Source organism: Centropristis striata, chromosome 1, assembly GCF_030273125.1.
Source record: "Centropristis striata isolate RG_2023a ecotype Rhode Island chromosome 1, C.striata_1.0, whole genome shotgun sequence".
NCBI classification, from domain to species: domain Eukaryota; kingdom Metazoa; phylum Chordata; class Actinopteri; order Perciformes; family Serranidae; genus Centropristis; species Centropristis striata.
The window spans coordinates 39,589,199-39,613,156 of NC_081517.1; the positions used below are offsets into that span (position 1 = coordinate 39,589,199).

At 39.3% G+C, this 23,958-nt stretch overlaps 1 protein-coding gene across 7 annotated transcripts in view; it reads right to left on the bottom strand.

Annotated features, from left to right (window-relative positions):
- gab1 (GRB2-associated binding protein 1) overlaps positions 1-23,958 on the bottom strand; it is a 64,724-nt gene that overhangs the window by 16,584 nt on the left and 24,182 nt on the right. For 6 of the 7 annotated variants that reach the window (XR_009394960.1, XM_059342089.1, XM_059342104.1 and 3 more), the window contains 4 exons: positions 9,739-9,867; positions 8,215-8,380; positions 3,378-3,603; positions 1,282-1,964 (listed from right to left, as the gene is read on the bottom strand). Coding sequence is in view for 6 of the 7 variants with exons in the window: in XM_059342089.1 (XP_059198072.1) it covers positions 1,282-1,964; positions 3,378-3,603; positions 8,215-8,380; positions 9,739-9,867 (1,204 nt within the window). In the remaining variant the exon portion in view is untranslated. Of the gene's footprint in view, positions 1-1,281; positions 1,965-3,377; positions 3,604-8,214; positions 8,381-9,738; positions 9,868-15,053; positions 15,280-23,958 lie in introns of those variants that run through there. The other variant, XM_059342120.1, reaches the window with a different exon arrangement.

Genomic DNA, 23,958 nt, shown 5'->3' on the forward strand with positions numbered 1-23,958 from the left:
CTCATGTTGGGAGGAATACTCACAACAGGCTCAACTCCATTCAGTGTGAACTCACACAACACCTCCTCTGATGAACCTGGGAGAGTCACTATTTGTGCAATTACAGTTTAACATCTTGTACAAGTGTTTATAAAAGGTAAGTCTGGCTACTGACTTTCACCAAAGACGTCAGACTCTCTTGGGTTTTTGTAAACAATTATCTTGCCGCTGATACTTTTGTAATGACATTTGTCACCACAAGAGGGGGGAGTTAGTGGCAGAATATATTATGTTGTATCCATACTTACTCCATAAGTTTCTCTCTTCTTGTCAGAAAGTTGTGTTCTTCCTATTCTAAGCCTTTCCACAAAGGATATTGTGAATCGATTTAAGATCGGTCCTATAAATGTAACATTTTATTATTATATCTTTTTTATTTTCAAATTGCACTCAAATATAAAAGTCATCTCTTGTCTACACTGAAGATCTTCTCAGGCCCTGATTTGTCAGATTTTAGTAGAATCTTGTCTTGATTGGATATAAGCTGGAAGTGATGATGGTGCACAAAAATTATTGTTGTGTTACACAAACGTAAACCCTTCTGTAATAGAGAACACATTTATCACATATATTGTGTTGTCAGATTTTAAGGACACCACCAATGCTCCAAAGGTCAGTGTAGTATATACATACATTATATGTAAAACAAAGAAGGCTCTACTGATAACTAGCCAAACATGTACAGAAGACATGTATTTATCCTCAAGCGTGGACATATGAAGATTATTCCTAATGTGTCCTGCTTGCTCCTAAATGATAGAACTGAGCATCATAATTAATAAATATGACTGTAATTACTGCACCAGCCGTCTTCCAGTTCCTCAAACGCCAAGACTCTAAAGACATCTGAAGAAAACTGTCTGCTCTTTGTTCAGGTCCGACAAGCTTTTGACAAATTGAATGGGTTGTGAACAGAACAGAAGAGTAAAGGTGAGAAATATGGATTGCAGCTGGAAGAAAACATGCCAAGAGCTCCGTCGATGTCTCTTATCATCCATCAAAAGAAAGTGAAAAGAGTACCGAATGCCAACATTAAAGCTGTGCAAAATATCACTGCACTTGAAGGTCAAAATTTTAGAGAGGAAAGTGGCTTTGTGACTGTGTGTGTGTCCTATTAAACATTATATTTAATTTAAATATTTCAAGACCATAAAGCATACTTTCTCATTTCAAAGAGGTTTTCCAGTGCATAGGAAATCTCTTGGCCTATAACAAAAAAAGAAAACCTTCCCCGACACAAACCTTTGCGGAGGCGTGAACAGTCCACAGTGCCGATAGTGTTGCTGCGTAAAGCTTTATTCCCAGCACTCGTAGGCACACAGTAGTTTCCGTCCGTCTCCGACGCGGAGCGAGGCACACAATAGGTGTCCGTAGGTGAGCGCTCAGCGGGGGGCGGTGGGGGTCCTGAGGTGGAACTGAGCGAAGGCTTCGGAGGTCTGGGAGGGGGTACTACATCTCCACCCTCTGAGCCTCCTACCGATGTCGACACTGACGAGGTGCGTGGCACCTGGTAGGTACAGTTTGCGCCAGGTGTGGGTGGGATATCATAGCTGATGGAAAGGAGGCGCATCTGTGACTCCATTGAAGGCTTCCTCGACGGCGTGTTGAAGACATAGAGCTCGGAGCCGTCCCCACCGTCCGGATGGGCCGGAGGGGACGAGGCCGACTTTGGGAGCAGCACAGTGTCCTGGGAGTAGCTGCGAGGGAGGTGGTAAAGGCCGCTGTCAGTTGAGAGCGAGGCACCGCGTGACGGAGGCGAGTCGTAGATGGAAGAGGCGGAGGCGGGGGCCGGGTGCTGCGGGAAGAAGCCGTTGTGCGAGGTGTGTTTAGCTGAGGAGGTGGAGGATGTGGGCGTGCGGTGAGAGGGGAGGTTGTCGTTCAGGTCTGTCTCTGAAGAGGTAGACTTGGAACACTCAGCATGGGCTCTGAGAGGACAACAGACATATACACCAGAGAATTAAATATCCACCGTTGGTTTAGGGAAGTTAAGAAATCCACTTAGTCACGGTACGCCTTCATAGCACTGTCTGCAAGCCTGATTAGTAACATTAAGTTATATACAGACATTAGTTATCACAATAATCTTTTGCACCATATCTCTTTTCTGGGTCAAGCGAAGGACTTGCAGGTAACAACAAAATCAATACAGCGTTAGATTAAGTACAGCTCAGACTAGGGGTGGGCGATATGGCCCTAAAAGAATATCACGATATTTCAGGCTATGTTTGCGATAACGATATTCTTGACGATATTACGAAATACTTAAAAAGATATAGAAAATATGCTTTTTTTTAGTCTGTATAAATAAATAAAAATCTAAAATGTAGTGTGAAGTGCAAATCACCACAGTTGCCAAATACAAAAAAAATTACTCTTGACTCTTGAGTATGAGCAAATAATAAAAATAACCATTTAGGGGTTTCGGGGGCATATTTTAAATGACATTTTGTAAAGGAGAATAAAGGTTCTTGTATGTTTTATTTAAGGCATCTTATTTTGACAGTCTTCTTGTAAGTTCTGTGGTGGATTCTGTTAACACACTGTGCTCTTATTTTGAAAGCTGCATGTGTTTAGCGACAGAGTGTAAGTAGCTTTTTGTGATTAAAACAACTTTAATTGTTAGCTAATGTTAGCTCGTGGCTAACGAACGGCATAATGCAGCAGTGTGTTTGGAGGGCAGCTCGGTATATTAAGTTGTGTAAGTGTGTGAATGCACGCCCATGTCTGGGAGGAGGACGGAGAGGTGGGTCGGGGTTTGACAGACTGGTGACAGACACGCAACCTTACGCCACTACATCAAGAAGTAGGAATGTTGCCAATATCATGATATGCATTTTTTTTAACCATAAAAAAAAAAATATACCGATATTATCGTGAACGATACGATATGGCACACCCCTAGCTCAGACTGTTCTGATCTACAAGGAGGGTCAAACACTTCAAATCCAGCACTAATGATCTACAGAAGCCATGTCAATCTACAGCATAGTGTATGAAGTGTTTGTGTGGATCTGTCTTGTTTTTATTTAATACATATGCAGCACTCCACACAAGCAGGCAGTTCCAGCTGGATGGCTGGCCACTCACAGACTAGACTGGAGAGGAAGAGTCTTGCTCTCACACTCCTCCAGGAGCAAATACTCCTGGTCTCCCTCCAATGGAGGGTGAAGCTGCACTGTGCTGCACGCCACACAAGCAGAGACAAGGACGAGAGTGGCAGTACAGATAAAATGAGCAAAAACAACAAATGGGCTGGAAAAAATGTACAGAGAGAAGCTTATGCCACAGTATAGTGAATGCTGACGCTCATATGTATAATTTGACTGAAACAAACTCACCTGTTGGGTTCAGGCTTTTTGCTCTCACAGTTGACCAGCCACAGGTAATCCTGGGGCTCCTCTGAACTGGACTGAGAGTCCAGATGTCGCACATTGACCGGCTGGTATGGAGGAGGAACACTGGACAATATTGCTGCTGGACCGACAATATTACCCAGCGCTGGGTGTGGAGGGGTGTCCACCACCAGGCCTCCGATGGCTGACTGGTGAGCCGCTTTTGCTGCCTCTGCAGAAAATGAGAAAGCTGGGGGTTAATACCTCTCAAGACTTTGAGTTATCTCCTTTAGTTAATCAAATCATGTGTGCTTCAAAGCACTAAAAGGTCAGATAGGATACAGAGTTGGGCCACTGCCAGTTAATTAATGATCACCTCCACAAAGGCTTAACTTACAGGAGAAAAACAAAGGTTCTCTTTTTCACTACAAAAGGTCATATAATCAATTAGTTCAGTTGTTGTTTTTGCCTCTAATCAAGTGACTAAATTGATTGATTGAGGTGCCATCAAGATCTATCTGACTAATTTAAGCAGATGTCAGTGAATGACTGATCGGGCTTACAAATTGATCAGTGGCTTTGCGGTAATAAAAAATCAGTGTAGCAAAAGTCACACTATCACCAGCCAGACACATCATTCATAGAGCCTTTTCAGAATAAAATTCCAGCACTTTTCATAAAACTTTCCAGACTCTCGAAGCCTTTATCATCACATCAAAACATCATGATTATTAAATGCTTGCTTAATCCCTTATTTAGCTATGAATGACGAGTAAACACAAGGAAATAACTTTGCTATCTATTCAAACAAAAGGAGCAAATGAAGAAAATGATCAGATTAACCCGGAAGAATATTTACGTTACAAAATGTCTACATATTTACGTTTTAAAGGTTTAGTGGTCGTGTTTCATTCGACTCATTCAGTTCTTTTACTTTGTCATTTATAGACAACAAACAGATATGCCGACAGAATTGTTTTAGTTTCAATTGATTGTGTAGACGAAACACCAGATTATGTTGAAAATCAAGCATATTTTTAAGGAATATATTCAAATTCAAGTATACTTCTAACCATGAAAACATTCAAATGAAGCATTTACCAAACTTCCAAAACCTTGTTAGAACAGTGCAGACATTCGCTTTATGTAAATCATCAGGTTGATGTTAGCTTGAAGGATCCATCAGGTCCTTTATTCACATTAAATCCAGTAGACATATTGGACTCATGTAAGTGAACAAATTTCTTTTTTGGACCTCTTGAACTGAATTTATTACATTAATACTTGTCCTATTGTAAGCATTATGTTGGATTATAACCACATGATTGTATTTTTGTTAACCTACAGCTCCTACTGAACCCCCAGTCATCCAAGGAAGTGGGCCCCTGCTCTTTTTGTGGATCTGTAAAGCCCACTGTGACAGAGCAGGTGAAGTTACATTACATTACATGACATTTAGCTAATGCTTTTGTCCAAAGCGACTTACAATAAGTACATTAAACCTGAAGGTACTAGCCTTAGACCACAGGAATCAATTAAGTACATAACTTTAAGAGCCATCTGTAAACGTTACAGGAGTGCTTTACGTTGAAGAAGAGAAGAAGAAGAGTCTTTTTTTTTTTTTTTTTTTAATGTTGATGTTGGTGACTGATGATATTAGGCAGAAAGTAAACAGTAAGCTGTGTTTGCCAATGTCAACTCTGGCTGAGTAAACTTGGACCCAAGCTGTTTCCTAGCAACCCAATTCCAATGTATCAGTCTATAGTCACCAGACTGACACTACATCAACATCTCTATAATGTCTGAATCTGAGTGGCTGATGTGTGTAGACTCACTCAAAAAAACAACAACTCGAGGACAGAGCTCAGATATGTCTTTAGAATAACTCAACCCAGAATCAACGCTGTTAGCCTACAGCCAACAGTGTCGGGGGTCAACAAGCCAAAAGTATCTGTCACCTCACTTGATGTCCTGGGGAAATCAAACCATTTCAAATACAGTACATCATCCAGCATGAGGGGAAGGACATGATATATGTATGTGCTTTATAGAAGCAATGTTTGCCTGGATTCATGATGTCCAGGATTACAATCAATGATACTGGTTAAAGCTGTATTGTTTTGTTTTGTTTTTTTGTATTTTATTTGTTTTCTGATCAAATGCATTTGACCAATTATTCCTAAACATTTAATCCAAATGGCTATAATTCAATGGTTTGATTCTTCTTTTAAATCTGTGCTGCATTTTGTAATGAACTTTTGTGCTGCACTTTTCTAATGTATTTTGGAATGCATTTTTACTGTTAAAGTTGTTGTAGGACTGTTGAGTATCACTTGTTGGAATGTGGACCCCAGGAAGACTAGCAAACAACAAGCTAATGGGGATCCTTTAATAAAACATAAAACATGTAGTGGGATATGTGTGATAAGATTCCCTAAAAAACACTGTCACAATATCACAGTGAAGCACACGCCAGTCACTGCTGTAAATTTACACAAAACACACCATCATGAATTAGTATTTTCATCCTTCTTGTCACGTCCAACACATATTCGCATGAAACCCACTTAAAAGCTTCATTTGTCCGTAAACAGTCTGAATACGGTGTTTGCCTTCAGAATCCCACACGCTCTTTCTCAGACAGCGTTTCCTCAAGGTCTCCACTTTGTCACACAAATATCTGAGTCCTTTTCAATCCCTTCTGCTCGAGCTGATTGTTGCACTGCAATGAGAGCCAAGATGGCTGATGCGTATGCTGGGTGAAATACATCTATGTATTCATTCCACATCTTTCGACTTTTTTCTCCTTTTTCACAGCTCTCCTCCCACTCTCTTCTATAACTGACATGGTTTTCCCTTACACAAGGTCCCCTTTTTCTCTTCTTTTAAAAGTCAACTTCTCTCTTCACTGTGCATCATTTGCTCCTCTCTCCTCCTCTGCTATCTACTTCCACTATTCCCCTTTGTTTGTTGAAGCTGTCAGCCCTGATTCATACAGGAAAAGGGAAAATCCCCCATGCTCACACTCCTCTATACCTCCTACACTGTCAGAGCCTTCGTTCCCCAGTCCTCCTAATGTTCCCTCCTCTAATATCTGAACAGCCACTCTAGCGTGGCCACACACGACAGGAGACTGGGAGTTGGGTCTCACATGCAGAGGAGTGCAAGCGAGCGGCAAAGGGAGAGCCAAGGACATTCTTTTGTAATAAGAATTGTGAGTAAGGCTATCTGCAAGGATATTTGTCTTTAGACCCAGTTTCTCCTTGAATGGGCTTACTGTTTGTTTGCACATCGGGGTTTTAACAGCCAGTGCCAATAATTGTGTTGAAGACTTGCCATAAATGTTGTTATCAAGCTCGCCCTGCATCACTAGCAATGCACCAGAGGTGAGGGCATAGTCACAATACTGTGGAGAAGACGACCTTGGAGCAGCATAATCAGCAACTCAGTCGCCATGTTCGAAAAATACATTCTTCTCCTACAGGAGTCTTAGTGGAGTAATACGTCCGACAGTTTTTCATCACTCAAAAATGCTTACATACTCAGTTAGGGAAGGGACTATAGCAGACTGAGATGCAAATAGCAAAGCTTGCCATTGGGCTCGAAGACAGAGAGACAGAGAGAGGAACATAAGAGTGTGCAAAGAGAGAGAATGAGAACCAGATAAGTGGGAAAGAACGAAAGAGGGGCAGTGAGAGCGACAGGCACACAATGCTTTGATTATACAGTATTGGGAACAAGGGTAATGTGAGATTCAACACAACACATGGATCAACACATGGATCATTAGATCTCGGCTGAGAACTATGCTGAATAGAGGCCTTCTGGCACATTCAGATGGTTCACTTAACTCCTTCAGAGGGAGAGAAAGGAAGATATTTGAGAGGATCTACAGTGGCATCAAAAGAGAGACCAATCAAATGTAATGTAATTAGCTTGTGAGCTAATTTTGTATTGTTCGATGCTGCTGATGAACAACCCTGATTCCAATAAAGTTGGGAGGCTGTGAAAACTTAATCAAAACAGAATGCACAAAATCCTTTGTGACCTACATTCAGTTGAATGCAGGTCAAAGACAAGATACCTAATGCTCCAACTTGGAAACTGTTTGTTTTTATATAAATTCATCCAGAATTTGATGCACTCTGTTTTTATTTAAATTTTACACAGCGTTCCGTTTCTTTGGAATCGCAGTTGTACTTGCTTTCTGCAGGAGTTGAACCTGCTACACAGGAATTCAGCTTTTCCTTTACGTATGCAAATAAATAGAACCTGTTGTGACTAAAGACTATATTTCTTCTGAAATCTGGTACAGGCATATTTTGGGCAGGTATCTTTAAGCCTTAATAGCTTTGAAATTTGAACATTGCATAATTTTTTTTTAATCAAAAGTCAAAGTCAGGGTTTTTCATAAAAAGATAATTTTTTTCTTTATTTGATAAAAAAAAATCAACTTGTTATGAGTTGATTAGACAACTTGTTTATGCTCCTATATTCTAATAATATTATATTTAGTGATCACCTAACATGGGACAACTGTTTTTTCCTAAAATATAATAATAATAATAATAATAATAACAATAATATATTTTTAAATGGTCTTTCAATGTGCTGAAACACTTAATTCAGTGTCCTACAAAAAATTAAATTCTCTGCCAAACACTGACGGATTTTGAAACTTTCAGTTACAGACACCTGTGTTTATAACTTTCCCTTGTGTGAGATTTGTCCTGGTGACGTAAAACTTCAGACCCTAATGCTCCTGACTGTGTGCTGACTGTAGGCTAAAGCAATATTGACGTGAGACAACAGTGATGGGGATCTATCTAACACCGATTCTTACCGTCATCAGTGGGATTAAAACCACAGATGTCACAGATGCAGCGAACCCACTTATTCATGTCTTCTTCGGTGTCAGCCACCAGGTAGAAGACACGGTCGATGGTCTTGATGTCGAATATGAAGCTGTGCTCCAAGTCCTTCTTGTTGAAAGTCAGCCCAGCGTCCACCTGAAGCAGCAACAAACAACAAAGTTTGCATTATATGAAAGTAAGCTGAATAGTTATCAATGCAAGAGTTTATGCCCCTCATGTAATTGTGCCGTTTGCATTGATCATCAAAAACACTTAAGAATTATGCATTTAAGCAGCTCTCGAAGCAGTGAAGTTTCTGCATTTCTTATTAACCTCCTGAGACCCAAGCTTTTGTTTGGTATGTATTGTTAGTTTCTCCTAGATATTTTGGATTTGTAGGACCTGATAAATACAAAAACTAAGCATTGTCTTTGAACAGGAATTAGTTTTCGAAAAAAAATAATGGGTTCATTTTACTGTATAACGCAATTAGTTCACCAGTGAATACATTTTTCCTTACATTTACACCCTCTCATTTGAAAAATTATAGTAAAAGTCTATTCGTTTTCAAATGAATACTTCCTGATTAGCAGAGTCGGAACTTGTTGCTAATGCTAAAAATAGTCAAACTTGCACAGAACATCAAACTACAGACATTATTAAGCACAAATACACAAGTTTTAGCCATAAAATCTGATCAGCTTTGGTACCTGGTCCACTTTTGTCTGGGTAAAAGCTGTTAATTGACTTTACCAAGATGCTGCCATCTGATTTTTACACTGATTGATGTATTGTTCTTATTCTAGAGTACATAGTTATGGTTAAGCAGAATGAAATATAAGGTCCAGAAAACCTAGAATGAAATGTCCACATATGAGGACGCAGGGTCACAGGAGGTTAAACCTGACAAAATGAGAAACATAATAAATAGGTAAATAAATAAATTAGAGTAGAAAACATTTTGAGTTTTATATAATCCCACTCTTTCCTGATGCAAATGGTGTCCTGTTTCATGTTGTGATGTGCTACTGTGATGATTTGTTGCAATTATAAAGTAAGATATTGGCTCACAATATAATTAATCATACAGTACAGGCCAAAAGTTTGGACACACCCATCTCATTCAATGCGTTTTTCTTTATTTTCATGACTATTTACATTGTAGATTCTAACTGAAGGCATCAAAACTATGAATAAACACATATGGAATTATGTACTTAACAAAAAAAGTGTGAAATAACTGAAAACATGTCTTGTATTTTAGATTCCTCAAAGTAACCACCCTTTGCTTACTAGAATATAAGACATGTTTTCAGTTATTTCACACTTTTTTGTTAAGTACATAATTCCATATGTGTTTATTCATAGTTTTGATGAATTTACAATGTCAATAGTCATGAAAATAAAGGAAAAACATTGAATGAGAAGGTGTGTCCAAACTTTAGGTCTGTACTGTACAAAAATGTAGAACATATCTTCTTAGTTTGCAGGCTGATAGTAATGACGAACAGTACCTGCTCACACAAGTTGAGATCAATCACGCGGATGGGCTTCTTAGCATGGTCATTCTTGTAGTACTCCAACACGTCTGGGTCGCCTGTCAGACGGCCACTGCGAAGAACAAACCACCGCTTCTTCCATGCCTGCAAAGAAATGAGGCCAAAGGTCATATGTGTGTTCTCACAATGACTGCTCCATTCCCAACTGACCACGGGCCAGCCAAATGCTTTATTTTTCCTGTTTAGCCAATGTGTCCTAGCATAGCCTGTGTCTCTGTGTGCATTCTCCACCAGCTGCACTGCCCTCGCTGAAGAATACTCAGGGCCAGAGGGAAGAGGCCCGCAACCAGAAATATGTGTCTGGGATAACCAGAACAAAAGCCACATAGTTTGGTCTAGCACCCTGATTGGGGTGAATAACCAAATCTATAAAGAGAAACAGGCAATTAGGTATTTTCTTTGTTGTGTGTGAGAAAAAGGAGCCACAAAGCAGACAAAGGAGTTTAAATTCAGGCAGAGCAGACAGAGAAGAAAAAAAGACGTAAGCAGCTGAGATTTATGACTTCACTCTGGGTAAATAAATAAAGGACAGTTCAGTAATAAAATCCTACAGTTACATTAAGGAGAGAGACACTGAGACACCACTTCTTATCTGGGATGATTTAATACACTATAATTTAATGTACACTGTATGTGTCACTGTAATTTAAAACACAGCTATTTTATTCAGGAGCTGGCAGACAACTTATACAGCTTCTGAACTTGTTTACATATCATGCATAGCAGTCATATCATGGGTTGTTGTTTAAAAAAAAAAATGGAGGAGGTCAGTGAGAGTGAGAAGCCTTCAAAAATAAATACCAAGCCAGAAGTAGATTCCTTTTGGCACCACACTGACACGGTTCTGTTTCTAGATTGTACGTTCCACCTCATGGTGTTTGTAGTTTTATTTAGAAAACACATCCAGCAGTGATTCATTTAAATGCAGACTCAAGAAGGTCGCGAACTCTTTATTTTGCTGAGTCATGGCAGTTCGGCTGAATGTTTTGTTTTAGGGCTGAAAATAAGCTCTCCACAGAATACTAGCAGGACTTGTCTGAGCAATTACTGGGTTTTATCATAAGATAAGAGAGTCATCCAAAAATGATTAACTTTTTTTTTTTTTACTGCTGAAGCTATGAGTGTGTATTAACACTTTTACACGTTTTACCAACCGATTGGTGGAGTAAAATACATTTTCAATTGCATGCCAAAAACTTGTCCCAGTGGTGTTTAAACAATTGAGTTTGAAATGATAGACATGACCTTTTACGCAAACAACCTCCACTGAGATCAGACAGATCAGGAAGCATACCAACAGAGTGTGAGGAATGCAAACTAACGCTTTGCTGTTGTTGTTTTGGGGTAAGATTTTTGACCGTATTAACAATGCTGTGGGTGTGGTGCTTTTTTATCCCTTAGCTGTTTTTCCATCCACAGGGTGTCCTTTGTTAGCGGGCCAAGCCCCTGGCTGAGAGAGCATGATGAGCATCAGACCTTTCCCTCCACAGGATGAAGAAACAAGAAGACTTGAAATGCTCCTGCATTTTAAACTGCTGCCGCATGGACATACAGGAATCACATGGCCAAAAACATGAAATAACACTGTTACATATAAAAAGAAAACACTATTCACATCACACACTGACACACACACACACACACACACACACACACACACACACACAGACACACACAGACACCAGTTCAAAAGGACTGCATTATATAATCACAAACACACCCACATTGTCCAAATGAGGCTTAAACCTATTAAACTTCCATCCTTTGAACCGGGCCCACTTAAATAACAAATTTAACCGTAAAAGCTAAAGTGATTGGGTAGAAACAACACTGATGTGTCTGTGTTGTGTTGCTCGGACAAAGACGGTGGGTGTGGAGAGGGAATCTCTCTCTCTGGCACATGACAAAGCAATCTTGGGTCAAGTTACCCTGTGGGGAACAGAAGGACCAAGAGCTTAGGTTACAGCCAGGCCAGGCCCGCCCAGGGTGAGCGTGTTGACAACTGGGTGAGTGGTGCATGCTGAAGACAGAGGAGAGACCTGTTTAATAAAACTGCTTAACAGTCAAGGAGTAGCACTTCCTTTAAAAATTCACAAGGAATATATATGTTACCTTCAGTGAACAGATAAAACAAAACAAAGCATATAAAAACCTTTACAGGTGTCTGATCAAAAACTCTATTATGCTCATGTTCATATTTTCATATGGGTCTCCACTATGTAAACATGCTTTAATGCAGAGCCAAACATATGTATTGGCCTCTCAAAGGTACATCAGCATCCATGTATGTGAGTGCTAATATGAAAACGTATTTTAAGAAGAATTAAATGCAGAAAAAGATGCTTTGGTAATTTAGATATGGTGTCATTACATAGTTTGTTCAGCCAATTGCGCTCCACTTTACAATCCGGTGGCATACAGCACAGAACCAGAGACAAAAATTTGCTCTCAGGGCGTTCCCGGTGGCACACCTGGTAGAGCGCATACCACAGAGGCCCAGTCCTTGTAAGCGGGCGGCCCGGGTTCGAATCCGACTCGGAGCCCTTTCCCGCATGTCTTCCCCTCTGTCTCCCCCTTTCACTCTCAATCTCTCTACTGTCAATAAAACTACAAAATGCCCAAAAAAATATCTTAAAAAAAAAAAAAAAAAATTTGCTCTCAGCGATGTCACTTCTATATTGTCAGTCAACATAGGGGACAAGGGACAATATACTGTAGCTAAATATAGCTGGCATCAAGAAATGTAATAGCCAGGCTATGCTTTAATGTTCACAAAATACCATTTTCTCCAGCTACCCTTGGCTGCTGCACCTTTAGTCACCCTCAATGCCCGCCTCCTGAGAAGGCCAGTCTGCTCTCTTTGGTCAGTGTTTCAGTGTCTTCCACATCTTCGCCCTTCTGTCTCTGTACCACTGTCATTGCAGTCAGGATGTGACTGAAACAGTACTGCAGCGCCACTTTCTGCTTGTAAAACAGCTTTTAAACCCAAAAACTACACAATAAAAAAAATTATGCAGCAGGAATGTGATCTGAAAGTGAAGAAATTAACAACTGATGTCAATTTGAGAATAGAAAATATGCTAACCACATTATTTGAAACGTATCAAAACAGCCATGTTTAACATGAACATCTGAAATTGTAACACTATGACTAGAATAGCCATAGACTCAAACACAAACATCACACATGCAGCTTCAGTTTTTGCACAAACTGCTCTAAGAACAGCACTTGGCAACACTAATAGATAATACAAATGTGTTTTTTTTTAAAAGGCACTACAATAGAAAGAATATTGTATGAAAAACACTGAATCTAGTTCATCACAAAATTGAATCAAGTATACAAATCACATGAATAATTCAACAAGGAAGCCATTATCATAGAGAGTACTACAAACAAAATATAAATGTAGCAATCAAAAAAGGAAGACAAAAGATAGATATTAAATCAACTGTCCCTGAACAATACAAGTATAATGCCACGGTCACACATCAGTTACTTTAACATTGGCAAATACTTGCCTACTTCCATTCTATGTGAGCGAAGGAGTGAAAAAAACATGTGCTCACAGTGGCAAAGCAGATTCACATTTTATGCATTGAGTTCAACTTTGGTGAACTTTTGACCAGAAAATTCACAGCCTTAATCAATGACAGATGTGTATGTGTGCTAGACCCCATCTAGCTGTCAAACGGACTGCAAATCTGCAAACTAAAATCTGTGTGTGTCACATCCAGCTCTGTCCACATTCAACATGAATATAGCTTTGGTATTAGTCTGCACTTGGATTTGTGTGACTGTGCCCTAAAAGATGTGATTGGTCGAAACAAATACAGCAAGGAAATAATCAGAAAGATAACAGAAAAGAGGATGTATCAACAGCTGTTCCTGGAGCAAAACAATCTAAATATATCCATCTAACTGTGTAGAGTCAAACCTATGGGAACTAAAAAAACATTTAAGATCGAAATCCAATTTCAAAACCACAGGTGATAATCACAGTCGTAAACAGCTTTTTGAGATCCAAAGAGGAGTAGCCCAGAATCTGCATCCCTTGTTTCTACACTGCCACATTGGTTACAGACAGTAGTTCTAGGATGACAAGCTGTGTGCTAGCTTGAGCATCTCTCCTCCATCTGTGGACTTTCACACAGCTTTTCTCATGCACACTTGCACCGTTTAATACCACTCGATTTGTACCGCCAAATCACCACCAGACACGTGCATAGAAATAAAATTGTATCATGATGCAGAAATGAAAACACTACCCTGAGTAAGAAACTACAAAACATAATTATTTACTTCCCTCAAGACCAGTCCAACACAGCTTCTGCACATACACACAGAGAGCCAAAGTGGCGTGTATCATTGACAAGCATAAAGATACCACATAATATGCACACAAGACATCAGGAAAGTGGAAAAAAATTGGTTATGGCAGGAAGTCGGAGAACACATTTACATGCAGTGCAATAATCCAGTTACTGTAAAATCCACATTTATGTGCAGCTGGTCAGTAATTAGATTTCTCCTCTGCCTTCCACCATATTTTGAACCAATGCAGGCAGATTTAAAGTGTATTAGTGATATGCACTGCAGCCTTAAGTGTTCCTTTTCTTTTTTTTTGTATGAGCAGTTGGACTGACAGCGCAGTGGGAGAGCAGGCACTTGTAGTGAGGCAGCACACTATTTTTTTCCTCATGTTTGAGTGTGTGTGACTTATATAGAATAATCTATTATAGCATATGTTTCTGTTGCAGTTGAGATTAGTTACTTACTATCAGATGCAAGGAAACACTGCTACACATAATCACCTTGCCTTTTATCCCTCTGAATTACTTCTACCATGAGAAATCTGTCATGCATTCAGGTCTTATGCCACAAAGGTTTGAAACCTGCTATGTGTTAAAGAAATCAAGTTTCTAACTATGAAATCTAACTGGGCTTACCAGTTGGCCATGCCAAGATAAAGAAAACTTGACCCAGCATCACTGAGATGCTAAAATGGGCTAAAAGCAACACATCAACTGCATCAACTTCCACCAGAATTGTCTCATTTTGCAGCAAACAAAAACCTATGCCAACAGTATAATTTGACATATGATATAAATCACATAGACAGTCAAAACATCTCTTCCAAGTGTGTGTAAACACACTGAATATCAACATGACAGAACCCAAACTACACCAGAGTACTCTGAACCCAACGGCACAAACACACTGGAACAGCATGACCAGATGAACTGAGTAGTTGTCCACTACTACATACCTCCTGTCAAGGCTCATGAAGAATAGGAAGAAGCATCTAGTCCTGCTTTTCGTTCTGTAAATTCCATTGTGGCCAGTGTAAAATTAACCTGATCCGAGCCAGATTGAAGCACTTAATGACTGCAGGATACATCCATTCTAGTCTTCCTTAATACACCAACAGATTCAGAACCATTCAGCTCACTCAACAATCACAGTGCCTACTTCAGCTCGTAGGAGTCTACTGTTCACTGCCCCAGGGTTGGGAATGGGACGGCATGGGACGATACTGGACTGAGATGGTGGGGGCTCCCCTAGCATAGCAGCTGTCCCCGCCAACCCCTCTCTACCCCACCCCCCACCCCCCTCCCTATCTCCAAGCACCCTAGTGTCTTCTGATAGGGTGGAACACAGGAAGACACCCTCTATTTGCCCACCCAGATCCTACAGCCTATGGGGGCCAGACAGAGAGGGCATTGAGGGTCTGACTAAGAAGATGACAGGGGATGGAAGGGTGGGAGGGTAGAGGGGAGATGCCATCTGAGTGGAGTCACACTGCCGTCAGAGGCCTCCTAACCCCACATCACTGGAGCATGACAAAGGCAAAGGTGGGGGAGAGACGTAGGTACAGTGCGTAAGTGGGAAGAAAATATGCAAAATTAAAGGACGTCTAATGTGGTTTCAGGGGGAAAATAATGGAGAAAAGAGAACATCAAAGTGCTACATGAACATCTACAGTAGGTGGACATTATATTACGAACCACAGTGAAGTCTTATGCAATCCAATACATAGCCCTTGAGGACAGTGGGTTTTTTAAAGCATGTTTTCACTCTGGTACTTACACTAAAAATCTACTCATGTTTACTTACAGTAGGCCAGTCACCCACAAGTAATGAACCACCGTGTAGTCTGAGTAAATTCACATGATCCAGCTTATTTTCTGTTTAAAAGTTGATCAGAATGATACTTTGCATCATTCAAGCTCTCGGAATTGATAAGCACAAACAAAAATAACCAAATTTACGCAGCAAAGGGCAATTTAACAGTCTCAGAAATTTGTTTAGGCTGCATTCACATCAAATTAGGAGCTGCAGCTAAAACTATGGCCCTCACATTCATTTGAATGAGGGTAGTGTGTTTAGGCATCGGCAGCTAGCAGCAAAAAGTTGAAGCAGAATCAGCAAACACAACCCAATATCAAGCTGTTGTGACCAATCACATAACTGGCGATAAGAAGGGTCATAACACAACACAATGGAATGTGATGTTTCAGTTGAAGTCAATAATTTGTGCACCAGTTTAAAAATTATCGTTTCAATTAGGGGTGTGCCATATCGTATCGTTCACGATAATATCGGTATATTTTTTTTATGGTAAAAAAAAAAATGCATATCATGATATTGGCAACGTTCCTACTTCTTGATGTAGTGGTTAAAGTTGTTTTAATCACAAAAAGCTACTTACTCCCTGTCGCTAAACACATGCAGCTTTCAAAATAAGAGCGCAGTGTGTTAAGAGAATCCACCACAGAATTTACAAGAAGACTGTCAAAATAAGATGCCTTAAATAAAACATACAATAATCTTTATTCTCCTTTACAAAATTTCATTAAAATATGCCCCCGGAACCCCTAAATGGTTATTTTTATTATTTGCTCATACTCAAGAGTCAAGAGTAATTTTTTTTGTATTTGGCAACTGTTGAGATTTGCACTTCAAACTACATTTTAGATTTTTAATTATTTATACAGACTACAAAAAAAATCATATTTTCTATCTTTTTAAGTATTTCCTAATATCGTGAAGAATATCGTTATCGCAAAAATAGTCTGCAATATCATGATATTCTTTTAGGGCCATATCGCCCAGCCCTAGTTTCAATAGGCCTGTGCATCCTGGTTAGTTATTGACAGTAAATGTTTTGATGTAGACAGACAATCACACAGAGAACCTAGCATACTAGCAGCAAGCTCGCACCCTGGGGAACCACCACACAACCCTGTGCTAATCACAACAACACCAGATTTGGTGTGAATGCAGCCTCACTCTTCCTGACACTAACAATCAGATTTAAGGAAATGTGAAAAACATAAACTTTGAAGGCCAAATCAGCTGTCCCGTCACCTATTCCCAACACAATTCATGAAATAAGCACCTTCTAAAGAATATTTTTGACATCTTGAGAAATAAGCTCAATAACTTTCTTTTTGATGAGAAGTTGATGACACTGTCATGTCTATTACTACGACCTGGAGTCAGCCAAGAAATAGTCCTGCACATAACCCCTTGAAAACTGTCTATTTGTCCCCCGTTTTTGTTGTATCGATCGGTCTAACTCTCAGCAAGAAGGGCACGTACAGTGAATATGTCACTGATAGTAAGTGTTTAAACTTTTTCTTTCAGAAACTGAGTGGCACATACTGGCAATAGAGACATTAAAGCCAAAGTCCTGTGGCCATGGCCAAGTCTATTCTTAGAATCTCAACTATCACAGCTCACAAAGCTTTTTGAACATTTCAGTGTATTTTTCTTGTTGCCCTTTTTAAAATAATAATATAAGCCATAGCATTTAGAAATCAGACTTTGGAAAAGTCCTGCTCGTTACCATGACATGCCAAAATCCATACTAAAAATTAGAGAAATTAATGAGACAATATGACACCACTGCAGGTTGATTACAGACATCTGAAGACTCTTAAATGCAGTAAGATATGAACAAAAATGTGCTCTATGTTAAAGCCTGAAGCTGATAGAAATAAGTGAGGCCAAATCAGTCTCCTATTACAAGTTTGATCTAACCTATTAGTCTGAATTAGTGAAACTAGTTCCTTGTGAACTATCCTGCCAACACCACTCAAGCTCCAGCAACTCCAGTTTTACTGCGCCTAAAAGGCTAATTGTGCTTCATGGTTTGGATAGATTAATGCAGCCTAAAAAGCCTTTAAGTGCACTAATTGCTAATGTGAATGTACCATCATCACAGGCTGTTAAACTACATACTTAAACTCATCATCCATACCTCTAATGGTACTGAGACAGGCCTGTGGTTACTATATTTTTGCAGCAGCAGCAGTTGGGACATTACACAAGACTGTCTCTTCAAGGCATGGACAGTTGTGCCGTTTCTTTGATGCTACTGTTGGACAATACGTCAAAAGAGAGACGAGAGTCATTTGTGTCTCAACTGGTTCATGTATGCCAGTCAGTGTTAATGCAGGCAAGTGTGCCTGCTCTGCACATTAAATGCAATGGACCAAAGATAATTGTTGGGCACTTAAGAGGACACTAAATAGATTGCCAACACTTTGCCATAAGAGTTATACCCTCAGACTTATTCTCACTGAGCAAAGGTTTAATGTTTCAAATTTGCTACATAAGGAAGTTTACATTCAAACCTAAATAACAGAATTACACACTGAGAGACAGCGAGTGACACACAGCTGTTGGTTGTTTTGTTTTGAGTTTTTATTTTATTTTTTCTTCTTTTTTTGCTGGGACAGTTAGATTGTATAAATTTTATGTTGATTGTAAATCAATGATTGTAAATATTGCTTTCTTTTATTGTTATTAGTTTTTCTTTTCTTTTAAAATGAATAACATAATTATAATAATTTATTGTAAATATTGCTTTCCTTATCTTGTTATCTTTTTTTTTTATGCTTGCTTTGGCAATAAATACATTGTTACGTCATGCCAATAAAGCCAATTGAATTGAATTGAATTAAAAGAATTACATTTCTTTGTGCTGTTAGTGCTCAAAATAAAGACATCTGTACAAACAACACGCAAACACACTCCAAACTACTCTGATGATTTGGCAACAAGAGGCTCCTGAAGAAAACTGCACCTATAAAATGCAAGTTAGCAACAGTTTGGAGAGTCTTGTGCAGTTGGTTAAGTGAACAAGCACAGCAATACGCAGCATCATAAATCCTAACACAAACAGGTACTTAAGGTTCTTTTAAAAAGGCAGTATCAATGACTCAGTTTGTAGTTAAGATACATGGTCCTGCACCAATACAAAAATAAAATGGGTAAATAAAAATTCACCATGAGATAAAGCTCAACAAAGAGATAATATCCAAGTACAGAATTAATACAAAACGTCAGTACCCTACCCACAGTATCAATTTTGTCACAATACAAAGTTAAACGCTTATTTATGTATATAAATAGCCAGCCTCTTTTGAAAAAGTAACCATAACTTAAGTGAAAGTTTTTTTTCATAAATATTAGACTGGAATATGTGTATTAAAACTCATTGTTCTCGTCAACAGTTAAGAAAAAGTAGTAGTAGTACAAAATAGGCCCTGGTGCATTATTCATCTCTACATACTGTAAAGGAGATTGATGTTTTGATAGCATTAGCTGAGATTTCTCCTGTTCATGTGTGTGTTAGCATTAGCTTAGCTCACACACTCTGGGTGTATAGTTAGCACTTAGCAGTGTGCGAGTGGCTGGGCCATCTGTCCTGTCTGAGTGGGCTGTGGGTAAATGACCTGCACCCCAGCTGCACTGAGTCATCCTGACTAGGACAGCTTCTCTGTTTGTTCCTCAGAAAAACACAGTGCAAGAGATAGAAGGAGGGAGAGACAGGGCGCAGGGTAAAGAAGAGGGAGAGAAGGTCAAGATTTTGGTGATAACAGAACAAATGAGTATGTGGTGTTGTTTAATCTGTCAGAGGTCACAGCCGGACTACATTTTATGGGAACACAGAAAACAGACCTCCACTTACAGTCACTTGATAGGACACAAAAAAAATCTTGCTTGCACTGGCTTTACACAGTCACACAGTCTATCTTTCTCAAGCAGGAAATTAAACATATAACACTGACCAGTGTGTCAGCATGTATCTGTAGTATTCAGGGTAGTGGCATTAGAAGGAATAAGGACGCTTAGAGTGAGGTGAGAAAAATGTAAATCAAGCATCAGGTGCTGTGATTTTACTGAGCATTCATGTGGAAAAACTATATGAAATTAATTGCTTAGTGCTACAACACAAGTCATTTTAATCTAATTTGATTTGTTGCAATAGCTTCAGCCAACAATGTTAAAATGGATTCAGTTGTAAACAGTTAAGCAGGTCATGTACCTGAACAAATGGTTCTTCAAGAGTCAATATACATAAAGTACTTGGAAGTGTTTCATAATTGAGGATGAGTCAGTGAAAGGTTCCACTACAGCAACACCAAAACAGGAATAGTCATTTCCTGTTTGAAATCACGATTGACGGGACTTTTTTTAGCAACACATTTTCCACAGCAATCAAGGCCTCGAAACAAATTCACCCCATCTTTCCCTTTGTGCTGTCAAATGCTAGCAGTCAGGTGTCATGTTTCGGTTTTGGAGGGAACAAAAATCAAGCAACGAACTTGAGAGAGTGCATGTGACATTTTCAAATATTGGAGCAAATACCTGAATATTAAGTAATTGCATTTGCTGACGCAGAAAAGCAACAAAAATACAAAATATTTCCATGACACTGCAATATGACACAAATGCAGTAAACAAATACGCAATCTCATCAACCGCAGTGCTTCCCTAAGCCTCACTATCAGGACCGAAAGACTATGCTGAACAAAGGCTGTTCTAAGAGAGGAGTGTCAAGAGCGTCAGAGGTTTTGGCGCTCATGGCTTTGGTGACGAGGTCTGCAGAAGGAGAAGGAGGGGAAGGACAAAAGCTCCTCTATGTTTAGTGCCGCAACTTGTATAAATCAGTCTTTGTTAGCGAGACATGACTGGGATTCTTGCTAAACAGCTATTTTTACATCCTTGAGCACCAGAGAGGGCAGTTAATGTACAAGTAAGAGTGCATGGCCTTTGGCTAAGTGAGGCTGTTTGGCCAACGTCATCAGCCCCTCCGCCTGCTGGAAGGAGAGGGGACTAGGGCTGGGCGATATGGCCCTAAAAGAATATCACGATATTGCAGGCTATTTATGCGATAACGATATTCTTGATGATATTACCAAATACTTAAAAATATATAGAAAATATGATTTTACAAAAAAATACAAAAAAAAAATACTCTTGAGTATGAGCAAATAATAAAAAATAACCATTTAGGGGTTCCAGTGGCATATTTAAATAACATTTTGTAAATGAGAATAACGGTTATTGTATGTTTTATTTAAGGCATCATATTTTGACAGTCTTCTTTTAAGTTCTGTGGTGGATTCTGTTAAAACACTGTGCTCTTGTTTTGAAAGCTGCATGTGTTTAGTGACGGGGAGTAAGTAGCTTTTTGTGATTAAAACAACTTTAACCACTACATCAAGAAGTAGGAATGTTGCCAATATCATGATATGCATTTTTTTTAACCATAAAAAAAATATACCGATATTATCGTGAACGATACGATATGGCACACCCCTAGAGGGGACTTCAATAAACGATGTGCTTGCCTGAGGTCCAGCATCCTGGACAGTGGTTATAGTCAGCCAAGTCTACCAACAGCTTCTGAGGTCAATGTGATCACTATTGATGCAGCCTTGTTAGAATAACCAAATGCACTGCTCGACCTAACACAAGCATCCACAAAGCAAATGAGTTGATGCAATATTCTATTTTCAATGATTAAAGTAAAACACTGCCTGGCTAACAGCACCTTAACAGACATGCTGATCTATCCATATGCACATAAACCTAAAACTAATTCCTGAAGTCTTCACGATTATCTGTGACTGGACATTAAAGTAGGCGGACACAGTGGTCAAAGACTTGAATTACAGAAGAAGTCCAAAATAAGATGGTGTTATCAATATTTATTCATTCATATACAAATAAAGACGAACATATGGCATACTGCTTAAATGAAAAATAATTTCGGAGGAAAGAAGTTAGCAACAGATTTTATCCAATATACTGTATTCCTGTGATTATGAAACTATGTATTCTATGTAATGTTGCAATATAAAGTGGCAGTTTAGATAAACTATAGACATCAATGAGGATTTTTATACCAAATAATATCCAATCAAATCCTTACTAATCTCTATTACGTCCATTTCAGCCATTAAAGGTGCAGTCAGGAAATATACTGCAATCCACTTTTTGTCAAATTCATTTAATATCTCCTTACAGTACACTAGCTGTCTGTTCTGTGTGTGCTGAAAAAAATTAGGTTTTCATACACAGCCCTTGCTCTGTAAATAGGAAAAAAACAAAGTGGCTCAGACCGAGTCACACAACACTACTCCGTCTACTCTCCCTCTTCAACGACCCCATCCACAAGGGACGGAGCTACACCTGAATAGTAATGTTGGATATCAACACTGGGGTTATTAGCCTGCCATGTTGAGTTCAAATTGCAACAATCTTTCTCCAGAAAAGCTGACTCCATCTATTAGCATTGTGTACTATTCTTGCTTGCGTGCATAATAATCATACTGTTGGTTGACATTTAAAGTTAAACTAAACTAAACTAAACCCAGGCATATGTTGCAAACACTGTCAAAAACATACAAGTGATTTGCAGTTAAAAGTTTTCATCTTCCATGGCCAATCTAACAGTCACCAACAAGATTGAGATAGTGCACCACAAAACTCAACATGTTAAAAAAAAGATTATTCAATATTCCCACAAATGTTTTTAAATTCAAATCCAAGAACTTTATAGTGCTTCAGTGATAAACAACGAGCCTACCGTGAAAGCTGTCTGTCCATAGTCTGTCTCTTGTAGTATTTCAGATACTGAAAGTGAGGAAGCAAGTGCTGCGTGTTGTTTATGTTGTTGTTTTGCGCCTTCTGACTTTATCATGTGCTGCAGTGTGTGTGAGGGTCTGTAGTTTGTGACCTCTCCCTCCTCTGACTTCCTGTTCTATGTAATCAGGTTGTCCCAGACCCTCTCAACTGACACTGTTAATAAGAGGGGGTGGGACTAAGGGAGACTAGAGGGTGTGCGTTCAGTTTTTTTTTTTAAACTGTGGAGAAATGTCTTTTACAAATAAAGTTATTCCATTTTCGTTACAACTTGGGTCTACTTTTTTATGATTTTAGCCAAAATGAAAATCAATTACTTGTCAAGTGCAAAACCACAGAGATCCTGTGACCCTGGCCTGACACAGCTTAGACTGAAGGGCGCAGAGCAAGATGAGAGATCACACAGTTACACACTTTAAAACACTTAGAAGTGAACATATGACACCTTCTATCCTTAGACCTGGGATTATTGTGGCAAGATAAATATAAAGAGATTACCTAGACTGACCCACTGCGTTTCTCTCTCTAAATGCAATTGATTGGAAAGATCTTTCACTGTGTTATTCCACAACTGACATCCTGGTTCAAAAGGAAACACATCGCATTAAGGACGTAAAGACTAAGTTTCATGGGGGCTTTAAAACCGGTCCTGTCTCACCGTGCACACTGCACATCCTAATAGTTGTAGTAATACAGCCCTGTTCCAAGATTACATCAGTGAAACATTTCTAATCGAAGGTCTTTGCAGAGCTCATAATTATAGACCAATCACTTTCCTTGTATTTCTCTTTCTAGTGTTGCATCTGAAGGCTCCCTCCTCTTCCCTGGATTATGAGCCTTCCTCTGCTTCCTGTAGAGACTTTATGATTCTGTTTCCCATCTGCACTCTCAATAAAAAAGGTCAGAGATGCCACAGCATGGACAGCTTCCTCTGCATGCCTGCTTCAAAAAGGCCCCCCCTTGGCAGCCCACTGACCCAAGACACTTCTGCTAATGCTGCAGAGACAGCTAGTCAGTGACTGGAGGTCTTTTAAGTCAGGAGATAAGAAGAGTGCATAAAACACAGATTTCCATTCAATATTGAGGCACAGATTTGCAATCCACTCCTCCTCCTGCTTTGTATTCTCTCTTAGCATGCACTGTTGATGTAGCTATTTTAACATCTCAGTGACAATGTTGTCATGTTGTTCTGTAATAACAAAGTGCACACTCTTCAGCACAAAGACAAG